The sequence below is a fragment of the Geotrypetes seraphini genome, chromosome 11, assembly GCF_902459505.1.
Source record: "Geotrypetes seraphini chromosome 11, aGeoSer1.1, whole genome shotgun sequence".
NCBI lineage: Eukaryota > Metazoa > Chordata > Amphibia > Gymnophiona > Dermophiidae > Geotrypetes > Geotrypetes seraphini.
In genome coordinates this window covers 9,271,784-9,287,222 of record NC_047094.1, presented here as the reverse complement: position 1 = coordinate 9,287,222, position 15,439 = coordinate 9,271,784, and the positions used below count along the sequence as shown (strand labels likewise).

The following is a 15,439-nucleotide window of genomic DNA, read 5'->3' as shown; positions in this document are numbered from 1 at the left end:
CCTAACAAAACACCAGTTAGAGGCCAACCAAATTTTGAGTTCAGTGGCCAAGCCAATCTAAATATTTTGGTTTTGTCCAAAAATCTGCTCCCCCGCCCCCCGGTTTCCTCCTCCCACTACCCCTAATGTTTTATCCCCTCTCTTTTCATTTCCTTTCTACCCCCTTTTTCCCCCCCCCATTCTTATCTCTAATAATGTAACTTTACCCCACTCCTCCCTTTCAATCATCACTTTCAAGTCTGTCTTGTCGATGTCTTCAATGTTCACCTCCCTTTCTTTCCATAGACATTACTTTGAAGTACTATTTTTATCTCTATTTTAGTATTTTATTGTAAACTGGCTAGATACTCGTTGATGGTCGGTATATTAAAAATCAATAAACTTGAAACTATAGGCTCTCCTTGAGCTTACCTTAGAAGCCCTGGGGCAAGAGCGACCTCCAGTGGAGACTGGAGACAGCATGGACAGGAGCAACTGGGGATCACTTCTGCCCTGACAAGGCCACTAGACGACCCATCAAATACGCGCAGGACAAACGTGCACCGACAATTGCGCGCACGACAAATACGCGAACTGAATGGGAAGTCCGCCCCGACAGGATACCTTTTTCGGATTTCTCGGTGTACCGCTGGAGAGGCATATATGGGCTAAATTCATAGGTCGGAACAGGGTAGAAACCAGCACACACTGAATGGGAGGTCCGCCCCGTCTTTTTGAGGGTTACAAAATAACCCTCTTTTTTGAGGGGGGAACCCCCCCTCCCCACTACACTTAACAGATTCACTTCCTATCTAGTGTTAGGGTTACAGCATGATTATGGTGAGCCATGAGGATGTCCTCCAACAGATAGATAGATTGAAAAGCGACAAATCACCAGGCCCGGATGGTATCCACCCTAGGGTACTAAAAGAACTAAGAAATGAGATAGCGGGAACGAGTTTGCAACCTATCCTTGAAAACTGGAGAGATCCCGGAGGACTGCAAGATAGCAAATGTTACACCTATCTTTAAAAAGGGGTCAAGAGGAGACCCGGGAAACTATAGGCCGGTAAGTTTGACATCGGTTCCAGGCAAGATGGTAGAAGCACTGATAAAGGACAGCATCTGTGAGCATATCGAAAAAAATGGGCTGATGAAAGCGAGCCAACATGGCTTCTACAAGGGAAGATCATGCCAAACAAACTTACTGCACTTCTTTGAGGGGGTAAACAGTCAGTTGGACAAAGGGGAACCCACAGACATCATTTACCTCGACTTCAAAAAGGCCTTTGACAAGGTACCCCATGAGCGGCTACTTAGGAAGCTGTGGAACCACAGGGTGGAAGGGGACGTACACAGATGGGTCAAACACTGGTTGGCAGGCAGGAGACAGAGGGTTGGAGTGAAGGGTCACTACTCGGGCTGGAGGAAAGTCACGAGCGGAGTTCCGCAGCGGAGTTCCGCTGTTGTTCAATATATTTATTAATGACTTGGAAACGGGGACGAAGTGTGAAGTTATCAAATTTGCGGATGACACTAAACTCTGTAGAAGGGTTAGAAATGCGGAAGAGTGTGAGGACCTACAAAGGGACCTAAACAAACTGGAGGAGTGGGCGAATAAATGGCAGATGGACTTCAATGTAGGGAAATGCAAAGTCATGCATATAGGGAAAAAGAACCGGATGTTCAGCTACCAAATGGGGGAATTAGTATTAGAGGGAAGTAGCCTTGAAAGAGACTTGGGCGTACTGGTGGACACAACAATGAAGTCAACGGCACAATGCGCAGCAGCCTCAAAGAAGGCAAACAGAATGATGGGTATTATCAAGAAGGGTATTACAACCAGAACGAAAGAAGTCATCCTGCCGTTGTATCGGGCAATGGTGTGCCCGCACCTGGAGTACTGTGTCCAGTATTAGTCACCGTATCTTAAGAAGGATATGGCAATACTTGAGAGGGTCCAGAGGAGAGCGACACGAATGATTAAGGGCACAGAAAACCTTTCATACACTGAAAGATTGGAGAGACTGGGGCTCTTCTCCCTGGAAAAGCGGAGACTCAGAGGAGACATGATAGAGACCTACAAGATCATGAAGGGCATAGAGAGAGTAGAGAGGGACAGATTTTTCAAACTTTCAAAACATAAAAGAACAAGAGGGCATTCGGAAAAGTTGGAAGGAGACAGATTCAAAATGAATGCTAGGAAGTTTTTCTTTACCCAGCGTGTGGTGGACACCTGGAATGCGCTTCCAGAGGATGTAATAGGACAGAGTACGGTACTGGAGTTCAAGAAAGGATTGGACAATTTCCTGCTAGAAAAAGGGATAGAGGGGTATAGACAGAGGGCTACTGCACAGGTCCTGGACCTGTTGGGCCACCGCGTGAGCGGACTGCTGGGCACGATGGACCTCGGGTCTGACCCAGTGGAGGCATTGCTTATGTTCTTATGGGAACTCTTTTAATGGATATCCGAGACTCTTCAGGCCCCGTCCCTTGAGGAGTCTCAGCAAATCAGGGCCTTCCAGATATCCTTCACGGGCCGCCAATTGTCGGGGCGCATTTGTCTGAGTGGAATTGTCCTGCGTGGATTTGGAGGTCCAGTGAGGGCCTATGGGTAGTGGGAGAGTGGCAGCTTTTCTTCAGCTGGGGGCAACCAGGAAACCATGCAGCCTGTTTCTGATCGTGGTGGGGGGAGAGCGCGGCAGACCTGGATTTTGCTGAAACCGAAAACCCTGGTTTCAAGTCTCCCTCTAATACCAGTCTTGCTTCCTTAAATGACCACCCCCTTAGGCTTGGAGGCTGCTTTATTGCCTGAGCAAGAAATGCAGATCTTTGAACCTGAAAACAACCTCGAACACTAGCATCCGCTGAAAAAAAACCATGGGCCATGACAAAAATAGATCTCTGCCTGTGCAAAGTCCCAAACGGCTCCACGTGTGTGAGAGCAAATCAACTTCCTTTGAAATGTCATGTTATTGCTTTTGTCAGGTCAAGGCTGTGGTAAGGCTATGAGTGTACGGCGTTATCTGTCACCATAGAGGGCTGGGTTTAGCAATGACACCACAGGGCATCACATTCTTAAGTTGCCCAAACCTGGGATAATTTCTGGTGGCTACCTCCCGCCACCAAACTCCCCAGCTATGAGCTGATGCCAGCATGGTGGGTGCTCGTGATTTTCTCATTTAATTTGACGTTTCCCCAATCCAATTCCTCTTGTCCTCTGAGAAGAACAGAAGAATAGCTTTACTGGGTCAAATCAAAAGGCCCGTCTAGCCCAGTAGCTTGTCCAGGTCAGTAGTACCTGGCCAAAACCCAAAGAGTAGCAATATTCCATTATCTCAGAGTAAGCAAGATTCCGGAACCCCAAAGAGTGCAACATTCCATGCGGAATTCCCAGAGAGTAGCAAGATTCCGGAATGCCTAGAATAGCAACATTCCATGCTACCGATCCAGGGTAAGCTCTATCTTTTGATCCTAACCTATGAATTCTCAGCTGGCACCATGAGATCAACACATCACATTAGCATCAACTGTGCAGACAGCAGGAGGCAATCGTTGGTTTCGCCTACAGAGTAGGGCTACCAGAATTCCTCTTTAAAAAAAAATGGACATATGGCCCCCCGCCATGCTCTGCCCTCCTCCACCCCCAGACCCGCCCCCACACAAATCTCGTGTCTATTTCTCCGAACTTGGGGCGGCGTCTGGAGGACCTCTGCGCGTGCAATGACATCAACACATCATGTTGATGTCCATGCATGCGCAGAGGTCCTCCAGACGCAGCCCTGAGATCAGGGGCCTTCCAAAACCTGGACAAACCGCCGGGTTTTGGGAATCCCTCCGGGCACCCAGCCAGTCCTTTAAAAAGAGGACCTGTCCAGGTTCCCCCCCCCTACTAAAGAGGACCTGCATTTTTATAACACAAACAATGGCCTGGCTGTCCATTTGTTTGCTTCTAACAACCTACAACTTCAATCAATTAGCTGCTTCAGCGTAATACAAAGAATCTACCTTCAATGGAGGAAAAAGCCTCCGGCATGAAGAGAGCCAGAAACTTAGCTCAACTCCTTAAACATCAGTAGCTTAAAAAAGAACATAAGAATTGCCGCTGCTGGGTCAGTCCAGTGGTTCTTCGTGCCCAGCAGTCCGCTCACGCGGTGGCCCTAACTGAGACTAGCCCTACCTGCGTACGTTCTGGTTCAGCAGGAACTTGTCTAACTTGGTCTTGAATCCCTGGTGGGTGTTTTCCTCTATGACAGACTCCGGAAGAGCGTTCCAGCTTTCTACCACTCTCTGCTATGAAAAAGTGTCGAGGGTAATGTAACCAGAGAAGCACTCCTGCATCTGTTTTCCTTATAACCTTGTTGCAAAACCTTCTTCTGTATATGTAAACTTGTAACCCGTTCTGGGCTCTTCTGGGAGGACGGGCTAGAAATTTGACTAAATAAATAAATAAGTGATGTTTAAGGAGTTGAGCTGAGTTTCTGACTCTCTTCAAGCTTGAGGCTTTTTCCTCATTGAAGTTGGATTCATTGTATTACACCAAAGCAGGTAATTGCAGTTCCTTTTCTGTTTTGGAGTTACTCAAATATGCTGCCTTATTAGCAGAATGTGATGGTTTTGATGGGGTAGTTTATTATTTCAACAATTGAAATAACATTTTATAGTATTTTGTGGCAGGTTAGCTTAGCGGGGTTTAAAAAAAAAAGTTTGGCTAATTTTCTAAAAGAGAAGTCCATAGGCCATTATTGAGATGGCTTGGGGAAATCCACCGTTTATTCCTAGGATGAGCAGCATAAAATTTGTTTTACTATTTGGGATCTAGCTATGTACTTGGGACCTGGGTTGGTCACTGTTGGAAACAGGATACTGGGCTGATGGACCTTCGGTCTGTCCCAGTATAATAATAATAACTTTATTCTTCTATACCGCCACAATCTTGCGACTTCTAAGCGGTTTACAATTAAGAGAGCTGGACATTCAGCGAATTACAATATGCAGATAGTCAGAGGAAATACAGAGTGCAGAGACTTTAAGAAAGCAAAAATATAGAAGAAATATAGTATGGCAACTCTTATGTTTTTATATGAGCCAAGTATAAGATAATTGAACCATTGTGACATCACTGACGAGGTAGGCTCTTAGGCATTGGTGGAATGAGGCATTATGACATCACAATCTCAGTTCTGGAATGTTGCTACTCTTTGGGTTTCTGCCAGGTACTTGGAACCTGGGTTGGCCACTGTTGAAAACAGGATCCTGGGCTTGATGGACCTTCGGTCTGTCCCAGTAGGGCAATTCTTATGTACTACACATCTGAGGTCGATCTTCTAGGAGATTTGCTCTTTTGCCCAGCCCTTCCTGACCTGCAGCCAGCTTGCCTTCCTCCCCAGCTCCAGACCTGCTGCTGGTTTATGTGAGGAGTTAGCATAACAGTGATGCTTATTATGCGTTATCTGCTTGCGGTTCTCTTGGCTAAATTTGACTCTGGCCATACCCACCCCCATCAAATTTCACCTTGAATTCTCTTGTGTTTATCTGGGGAAAGTGGATACTGTATATGTGAATAAAGACAGTACAAGGAATTGACAGCTTTCCCCGAGTCCGGAGGATCCTCAAGTTATCGTGGCTACTCAAAGACTACTGTCCAGTCAAGGCTGGTGTTAGGAAAGGTGCCAACAGGGCAACTGTCCTCAGTACCCATGCTGCCCAAACTGAAGGCAGCATAGTGGCCCTTTCCAAATTTCTGCCTCTAGGGCCCCAGCATGTCTAACACTTGCCTTGAGTGCAGCATTGCTTAGAGGATTGGGGGACAGTTACCGAAATCGTTTATAAATCCCGGAGTGTGGGAAGAGTGCCCTTGTACCATCTGAGCTGAAGGAGTTTGGCAGAAGGTGGCAAAAAGGAGGCTTGTTATTTTGTGAGGAGGCTCTAAGGTCAGGCAGCACTAGTGCAGAGTCACTGGGACGTTCTCACCATTCCTCGTCCAATCAACCACTTGTCTATGGGCTCCAAGTCTGGGGTCCCACCTCTACCTCTCCTCTGTATCAATAACAGAAATCCCAAGAATGAGAAGACAGCAAGGTCCATGACAAAAGACCCTAAGAAACAAAGCAATAGACCATACATACAATAGATGGAGACGGTGTGGTGTAGTGGTGACAGCTACAGCCTCAGCACCCTGAGGTTGTGGGTTCAAACCCTGTGCTGCTCCCTGTGACCCAGGTACATTAGATTGTGAGCCCACCGGAACAGACAGGGAAAATGCTCGAAGTACCTGTACACAAACCGCATTGAATGTGATTGTAAAACTACAAAAAGGTGGTATATAAGTCCCAATCCCTTTCTTTACCCTACAAAGACAGACCAGATACTTCTTTGTGTATTCTGATGCTTAGTGTATGCATGTGGGAGTCTTGATCACTTCCTGGGGGTCACAAAAAATATCACAGCAACTTGTTTTCCCCATGGGGATCTCACTGAAATTCCAAAAGCTTCTTTAGAAAGCATTTTTCCTCTGTCAAGTTTAAGCTAGCGTTTGCCATCTCAGGATAATACAGGACGCTCAGGCACTATACCAGAATAAAAGTCAACTGTCCTATGGTGCTATCAGGATGTGGCTCCCAGTCCCTGATTAACTGACTGTCTCCTACCAGCACAAGTGTGTGAAGGAGTGGCCTGTCCACCACACAGAAATGCCAGTACTGTTCCCTCTGAGTGGGAGTCCTCCATGTACAATTCTGCCCGTGCTGAGTGATATTTTTCTCTAGGAGGCTCTAATTCCCTTTTGTGCCAGTTCAGAGGCCAAGCAAATGACCTGCCTGCAGATTCTCTGAGCAAACACTTAGCAAAAAATATGATGCAGGACATGAGTAGGAACAAAGAACTTGGGATCAGATACAAGAAGAAAGTGGGATCAAAACCCCCTAGTGGCTCCATGGCAGTACTGCAGACTAAGGCACAGAAATTCTGCCTTTCACCCATTCTCTGGGCATGCCACCAAAGCGATATGGTTATAGGTCTCTGAGGAGAAAAGAAAAGAGATGGTGGAGAGGAGAATGGCGTTGAGTATCTTGAGTACCATATGCAGGGGAGAATAAGAAGCACAATTAGCAAGGGCCACTTCAAGACAAACCCTAGACTTGATCACTGTCATTTTGCCTGGAGTTTTCAGCACCCAATTCCTGTCAATCATAAGAGAAAACAGGTATTATCAATGGCTTCTCGTAATGTCTACAAAATACAGTAATACTGAACCGTTCCCAGCAATCTGCAGCTTTTGAAAACTGATACTGAGGCATTCGACTACAGAAGAACTATCTTGCTGTACGTTGTCTTGGGTGGATTTCTTCACAAAGGCGGGCCAGCTGTTAACTTGGAATCAAGCGCTGTGCTGGGTAGAAGCCTCCCTGTCTCTAGGAGGAGCTGTGGAGCCATTTCTTTGTGGATGGGTGGACCCTCCTGTTTCTCTCCCTGTGTCTTGTCTGATTGGCCCTTGCTGGGCCCCGCCACAGAGCATGAGTTTAAATGCCCGGCTTCTGTGCTGGATCAGCACTGGGTAATTAAAGAGATAACTGTACAGCAGAGGGCCTTGTACGAACTTATTGTATAAAGCAACATAGGTAGCTACTTTCCTTTAATAATAATAATTTTATTTTTATATACTGCCATATCACAAACAGTTCAAAGCGGTTTACAGGGGAAGAAACTGTGTACAGACAGCAACATTACAGAGAACTTTCAAAATTACATTGGCATGCTAAGTTTAGTCAAGTTTATCTGGAAATGTTTTGGAAGAACATCAAGGTTGAAGTGGGGTCAGAGAAATTTGTCAAAGAGATAAGTTTTGATTGACTTTCTAAATGCTTGGTACGAAAGTGCGTTTGAGATGAGGTTGGTTAAACATTTGTTCCATTTGCCTGCTTGGAATGATAATGTTCTATCGAGGCGTCTCTTGTAGGTGCAGCCCTTTAGGGATGGAAAAGCGAACAAGTAGGAACTGCGTGGATTAGTTGTGCCTGGGAATTTGAATTGGTGAGACAGATATATAGAGTCCTAGCTGTTTAGTGAGGTGTGCAGGCAGCAGCACAGAATTATTACCGGCTCTATCCCAACTCTGCCCTGGCACTATTTGGACAGTGTCATGAGGTGGTCATACCAGATTTTCAGTACTAAGGTGCATTGAAATACCGCTGAAAATCCAGGGATGGAGCGCTCAGCATGGTTTAAGCAGGCAGAAGCTGTTCCCGTCTGGTTAAGCCAGTGTATCGCAAACTGTGTGCCGCGGCGAGATTCCGGGTGTGCCGCGAGAGGCGCTTCGTGTAGGCGAGTCAGCCTCGCCTCCTCTCTGCACCTCCCCACCAGCATAGTCATTTCAGGGTTAACAAGCTCAGGGCCTCCGCGCACGCCCGGACATCGACGTGATGATGTTACACATGCGCCTGATGTCATCACGCCCACATCCGCGCATGTGCAGAGACCCTCCAGCCACGGCGCCGAGTTTAGTGTGCCGCGGCTTGGAAAAATTTGTGAGACACTGGGTTCGGCCATGATGAACATTGACCCCTGAGTCCGTCCATCAGTTGGCGTTGCGTTTCAAAATGAAACGGGGACTACTGAGCTTATACATGCTTTTAAGTGTCAAACCCATCTTTTAAGTTTCCATTAGAGAATGACACGGTGACAAAATTCATCACCGTTCCCGTCCCCGCGGATAACTGTGGGAAATAATCCCATGTCATTTTCTAGTGTCTATTTCAACCTCGGTCCTTCTACACCAGCATTCTTCAAAGCAAAGCTTGCGGGTCAGTGGTTGTGGCCATTCATACTCTGATTCTTATGTGAGCCAAGGATAATGAAGCCATTGTGACATCACTGATGTGATTGGCTCTTAGGCACTGGTGGAATGAGGCATTATGACATCACAATATCTGCTCTGGATACCAGAGACTGTCATTCTGTAGTGTCTGTTTCAACCTCAGTCCTTCTACACCAGCATTCTTCAAAGCAAAGCTTGTGGGTCAGTGGCTGTGGCCATTCATACTCTGATTCTTCCCTCTCTCCTTAAAGAATGACATGAAGATGGTTTCCCGCGGTTATCCGCGGGGACGGGGACGGTGATGAATTTTGTCACCGTGTCATTCTCTAGTTTCCATTCAACCACAAATGGCCTCCACTGGTGCAGCAGCGCATTGAACCCACAATCACAGGTCTCTGGGAAGTCTCTCTGCCTTAGCCTCCTTCCCATCCAAAGTTCAGCGAATGAAAAAGCGAGGATGTTAGTTGCCTCTCTTAGGCAACGGCTGTTGAATCCCTCCCTCATAGATGCACATTCAACTTTATCAAAATGTCCTCTGGAAAATCCTACTGCCCGCCCCAGCACGCAATCCAGAACACTGGACCTCATCAAATGTTTTGAGTACAACGGGCTGGGGGCTTTTTGCCAAATACAGGATGTTTGAAAAGCTGCTGGCACTCAGGATAATGAGCGGATGTTGGCCTAACTTCTTTGTACTGGTTCGTCTGTCATTGCGTCACCTATCAAGCTGTGCATCCTCTCCCTCCTGCCTCCTGTGCAGTGAACTGTAATGATGGAAATATAGTTGGGCCTGAATCCTTTGACAGTCTACCGGTGTCGGAGTAAGACAATAATTTAATCTTACCAATGTGTATCCGATAAGATTTCAAATGACTGTCAGACACACACCAAAGGCAGCTCTAAATCAAGGACCTACCCCTTCCGCGTTCTGCTGCCGAACATCAAGAGCGGACGCCAGTCCTCCGACAGCCTGGGGATCCTCATAGGTTACACTGAAACAGAATCAAGAGAAGAAATTGTCAGTTAAATGAATTAGTGTCGACTTTACAAAGAGTTCATCTCTTAAAACAGCTGCACCGCAGTGGCAGTCTCTGGCACTCTCGGCGGTCAGGGAAGGAGGAAAGGTTCCAGACATTACAATGATGATGTCAACTACTTGGCATGTTTTTTAAAAATGCTCGTCATACCAAGGGGGCAACAGCCAACGTGATTTATGTGATAAACTTATATTAATATGCATAAATCCTTAAAATGATTATTGCTCCCCCCCAATAAAATGACTATTGCCTCCTGAGATTGTGGGTTCAAACTAACCCTGCTCCTTGTGACCCTGGGCAAATCACTTATTCCTCCGATTGCCCCAGGTACATTAGAAAGATTGTGAGCCCACTGGGACAGACAGGGAAAATGCTTGAAGTACACCTGTATGTAAACCGCTTTGAGTGTGGTTATAAAACTACAAAAAGGCAGTATCCAAGACCCAATCCCTTTCCCTGATGTCCTAATGCCTGGCAGAAACCCAAATAGTAGCAACATTCCAGAGCTGAGATTGTGATGTCATAATGCCTCATTCCACCAATGCCTGAGAGCCAACCTCATCAGTGATGTCATAATGGCTTCATTGTTATATACTTGGCTCACTTCTGATATTGTATTGGAGGTGAGTGTTGCCCAGTGGTTAGAGCTCCAGCCTCAGCACCCTGAAGTTGTGGGCTCAAAACCCACCCTGCTCCTTGTGACCCTGGGCAAGTCACTTAATCCTCCTGTTGCCCCAGGCACATTAGATAGATTATGAGCTCACCAGGACAGACGGGGAAAATGCTTGAAGTACATGTATGTAAACTGCTTTTGAGTGTGGTTGTAAAACTATAAAAAGGCAGTATACATGTCCCAATCCTTTTCCTTTTCCCTATCTAGCTGAAATAATGAACAGGGAAGCAAATTACGCACAGTGATTGTATAGTCAATCTCCAGGGCAAGCTTTGCATCTGCTGCCTTGGAAGCCCAAAATTGGGAAATTAGACTCTACCCATGGTCTGTCTATGCATGGCCTGCGTATTCAAGAGGAAACTCTGCATGGGAGTTTCCCTTTCTCAAATCAACCTGTAACCCCAGTGCGACTGCAACTCCCTTTCTCATTGTGAAAGAGTCCAGGACTATTAGAAATATCTACAGTGGAAATGGGGGCGAGATTGTCAGATAGCTTTCAACTGATTTGTTTGTTTTCAACAAGCTACACAGGGGAAGTTCACTTAAACTGACCAAATCCTTTCAAATAATTTTCAAGATATTGTGGGTAATGATGCCCGATTCACCGATTTGAATCGATTTGTTTCCCCCCAAAATCGGACTCGTCAATTCAGTTAACAGCTCTCCCCCTCCCCCCACCCCACCGTGAGGCCTGACATACCTCCAGTGCGGAAGCGGCAAACGGCTAACAGACATAGGCTCTGAACATGCTTATTTGCTGCTTGCCCTGCCAGGGCTTCCTTCTGCCACATCATCAGTGATGCAGCAGAGGGAAGCCCTGGTGGGGCAGGCCGTGAACAAGCCTGTACAGAGCCTACTTCTAATAACCATCCACTACCTCTACCACTGGCAGTGCTTTAGGAAGCCTTGGAGTCCAGGAAGTGCTTTAGGGAGGCCTTGGAGGTATGTCAGGCCTCACCAGGGAGGGGGTGGGGGGCGATTGGGAAGTGTTGCACAGCCAGATGGGAGGTATGGAAAGCTGCTACAAGGGGAGATAGGAGGAAGAATTGATTCAAATCAAATTAATTTTTGCTGGGAGCTGAAAATGCTGTCCTCGGGTACACTCTCCCCCCTGACCTAAACACACTGCCAGAAAGGGTTCAACTGTATGTGGCTAAAAGTAGGAATATTCCACAATGAACAACTTTTTACACAGTGCCCCCCAATACTGAGCCTGCGGTGGTCAGCCTTTTTTCTTTTTAAGTATCAATTACTGTGGGTAAAAACAAATCCAGCTATTCAGCCACAGTATCAGTGGCATAGCGAGGGTGAGAGGTTCCCGGGGTGGTGGTGCCCCTTCCCCGCCACTCCTTCAGCACAGGCGCCGCTTCCCTTCCCCATATCTCTGTAACGTTCCTGGCGTGAGCAGCAACCACCAACCTGCTGTTGCTCCAGCGTCAGCTCTTCCTCCGATGTCACTTCCTAGGCACGGGTCCAGGAAGTGACATCAGAGGAAGAACCACTGTTGCTCACGCCAGGAACGATACAGAGGTTTGGAGGAAGGGAAGCAGCGCGCATGCACGGCAGTGAGGGTGGGGTGGAGAGGAGGGCGGGTGCCAGTGCCCTCACCTTGTCGACACCCGGGGTGGACTGCACTTCCCCCCCCCCCCGCACTACGCCACTGCGCAGTATCCGTACTGTGGCTGCTGCTGAAAATCCAGAGTCAGTGTTGACCAGTTGTGCCCCCAGATCCCCCAAACAACAAATGAGGTCTTATGGAAACTTACTTTTTGCGCTGGTCGGCCAAAGAGCTGCTTCTGGTCTGTGCAAACATATCAAAGTCATCCCGGGGGTTGCAGTGTGGGAGAGAGCCCAGAGTCCCGCTCACACTCTTTGTACCTATGTCTGGACCAAGAAAAGAGAGGCTGAGAATGAGGCATGCGGGAAAATGCAGTCCTCCAGGAAGAGCAGGCAGGTCTCGGGAGAAAGAGGCAGCAGGCCGAGAGACTTCTGGGGTTACAGACCCATTTTCACAGACACATCTATGGAACTGGGTTCTATATCATACTAGATATCGGATCTGAGAATGGTGGCAGTTGACTGTTTAATGCAGCTGATGCACCGAGATGATAGTGGCGGTTGTCTGGCTGTTGCAGAAGTCATCTGATCCAAATGACATGCCTGCATTTTAGCATTGCATTGACTCTGATCCAAATGACATGCCTGTATTTTGGCACTCATTACTACTTCCTGGGAAACCTCATGGCTGAAATATTGTGTGTTGGCTAGGCTGCATACGTCAGGGCTTAAGGAGCATACCAGCTTTCGCTCCTTGGCATATCGTCTTTATTAGATCCTATTGTCTGACTGGAATTTACTTTATTTCATTTCATTTATTTTTATTTATTGTTTTCTCAGGTACTTTAGCTAGATTGTGAGCCTTCGGGACAGCTAGGGAAATCCAAAGTACCATTTTTATTTATTTTATTTTAATGTATCTTTAATCTATCTTCATTGTAAACCGCTTTGAACCTCACGGTATAGCGGTATATAAGAAATCAAATCAAATCAAATTAATCCACAGGGACTTGGAGCCTTCTAGAGCAGTGGTTCTCAACCCTGTCCTGGAGACCCCCAGCCAGTCAGGTTTTCAGGATAGCCCTAATGAATATGCATGGAGCAGATTTGCATGCCTAGCACCTCCATTATATGCAAATCTCTCTCATGCATATTCATTAGAACAACTGTTCTAGAGGCACTGGGGTTCATAATAAAAAAAAAAAAAGTCTAAAAAGTGGCCTAAATGGCTACTTGGACGATCAAAAAGCCGGATCGTCCAAGTACCCATAACCAAAGCTGGTTTTTAGACGTATCTAAAACCAGCTTAGGCCTTTCCCCTGCCTCTAGACGCACAGAGAGAAAAGAGGCGTTTTTAGAGGAGGGGAAAGGGCGGGAGGTGGGCCGACCTAGACCTAGGCGTGCAGCAGGTATAACCAAAACTTTAAGCAGGTTGCCTGGTCGGCACTTATACGTTTTGACTTAGATGAAGTCAAAACAGGTCTAAGTGCCGAAAAAGGGGCCGCTGAGCTGATCGTGGCCCAAGCCCTCTTGCCCCGCGATCCCCAACCCCCCCCCCTAGTCCGATGGGGCCAGGAGGGAGCCCAAGCCCTCCTGGTCTCTCGCCCCCACCTCCTACATGATCGGGCAGAAGGGAGCCCAACCCCTCCTGCCCAGGCGGACCCCCTACCCTCCACCTCCCGCTACAATACGGGCAGGAGGGATCCCAGGCACTCCTGCCCTCGACACAACCCTCCCCAATGACCACCCCCCGAACCCCCGATCTCCCCCCCTGCTGACCCACGACCCCCCCACCCCCAATCCCACCCCCCATACCTGTTAAATGTTGGCCGGACAGACAGGTGCCAAGCCCGCCCGTCCGGCAGGCCAGCTGGCTCTGGAATGGGGCTGGATTGGCCCAGGCGGCTGAAACCCCGCCCACAGGTGGGGCCTAAGGCACCTAGGACAACCAGAATAGGCCCGGGAGCCTTAGGCCCCTCCTGTGGGCGGGATTGGACTCCCTCCTGCCCGATCTTGTAGGGGGTGGGGGTCGAGAGGCCAGGAGGGCTTGGGCTCCCTCCTGCCCCAAACGTAATCAGGGGGGGGGCCGCAGGGCTTGGGCTTCCTCTTGCCCCGATGTCGTCGGGGAGGTCGGGGGTGCCGTGGGGCAAGAGGGCTTGGACTCCCTTTTGCCCCAATGTCATCGGGGAGGTCGGGGGTGCCGCGGGGCAAGAGGGCTTGGACTCCCTCTTGCCCTGATCTTCATTGGGGGTTTGGGGGTGCCGCGCGGGAAGAGGGCTTGGACTCCCTCTTGCCCCGATGTCGTCGGGGAGGTCAGGGGTACCGCGGGGGAAGAGGGCTTGGACTCCCTCTTGCCCCGATGTTGTCGGGGAGGTCAGGGGTGCCGCGGGGCAAGAGGGCTTGGACTCCCTCTTGCCCCGATGTCGTGGGGGGGGGATTCTGTAAGCGGTGTTGTTTTTGACAGACACCGTTTACAGAATCCAGCTTTTAGGCGAAGGACTGGCTCCTCCTTCGCCTAAAAGCCCTTGTGTTGGACGTTTGGGGCTTAGGCGTTTTTTTTGGTTCATTATGGTGTATAAGTTTAGACGTAGTGGTGGTCTGGGCGTTTAAACAGCTGAACGTAGAGGCAGGCCATTATCAAAAAAAACCTTTTTGACGTTTTTTTTGATTATGGACATTTTCCCTGTTTCTGCTTTCAACGTTTAAGGCCTTAGGCCAAAAGGGGACTTAGACGTGTTTTTTATTATGCCCCTCACTGTGTTCTATACTTTGTTCGATAAGTTTATTACTTAGTGAGTTTTATTACTGAAATGCAATTTTACAAATATTTGTATTTTTTACTGTATTTCACTGATTGTCCAGCTCTTTTTAGTGTAAACTACCTATAACTTTTGGTTATGGTGGTATAAGAGAATAAATTATTATTATTATTATTCTATTACTCCCATTTATCACATAGATAGAGGCAATTCCTTTGACCAGCAAGGACAGACAAATTACTAAACAGAGAGCTGGTTCACCCATGTTTGCCGTCTTCCCTCAGGGTAAGGAATGGTGACAGAACAACACGTCCCTAATCTAATCTAAAACTTGGCTTTATATACCGAGTCTTCATTCTAAGAAAGCTCGACTCGATTTACAATAGTTAACTTAAAAAATATAAACCATAAGAGTAAAATTTTGAAAAGAATTGATTTCCAAAATGTTTAGTGAATAAAGTAGTTTTCAAAAGCTTACGAAAAAAATAGAAAAAAAAACTAAAAACTAGCTTTCCAATGCTCATAATTCCCGACTCTTCACATTGAGGTCACTTGTTGAACTTACCAAGCCCCCCCCCCAAAAATCTAACCTAATACTTCAAAATGCATTAATTAATTC

At 47.4% G+C, this 15,439-nt stretch overlaps 1 protein-coding gene across 8 annotated transcripts in view; it reads right to left on the bottom strand.

Moving 5' to 3' along the window:
- TOM1L2 (target of myb1 like 2 membrane trafficking protein) overlaps window positions 1-15,439 on the bottom strand; it is a 123,754-nt gene that overhangs the window by 16,725 nt on the left and 91,590 nt on the right. For 5 of the 8 annotated variants that reach the window (XM_033963337.1, XM_033963332.1, XM_033963334.1 and 2 more), the window contains exons 11-12: window positions 12,271-12,388; window positions 9,711-9,786 (exon numbers count right to left, since the gene is read on the bottom strand). In XM_033963337.1, the coding sequence (XP_033819228.1) occupies window positions 9,711-9,786; window positions 12,271-12,388 (194 nt within the window). Of the gene's footprint in view, window positions 1-5,952; window positions 6,019-9,710; window positions 9,787-12,270; window positions 12,389-15,439 lie in introns of all 8 variants that reach the window. The other 3 variants (XM_033963336.1, XM_033963329.1, XM_033963331.1) reach the window with 1 other exon arrangement.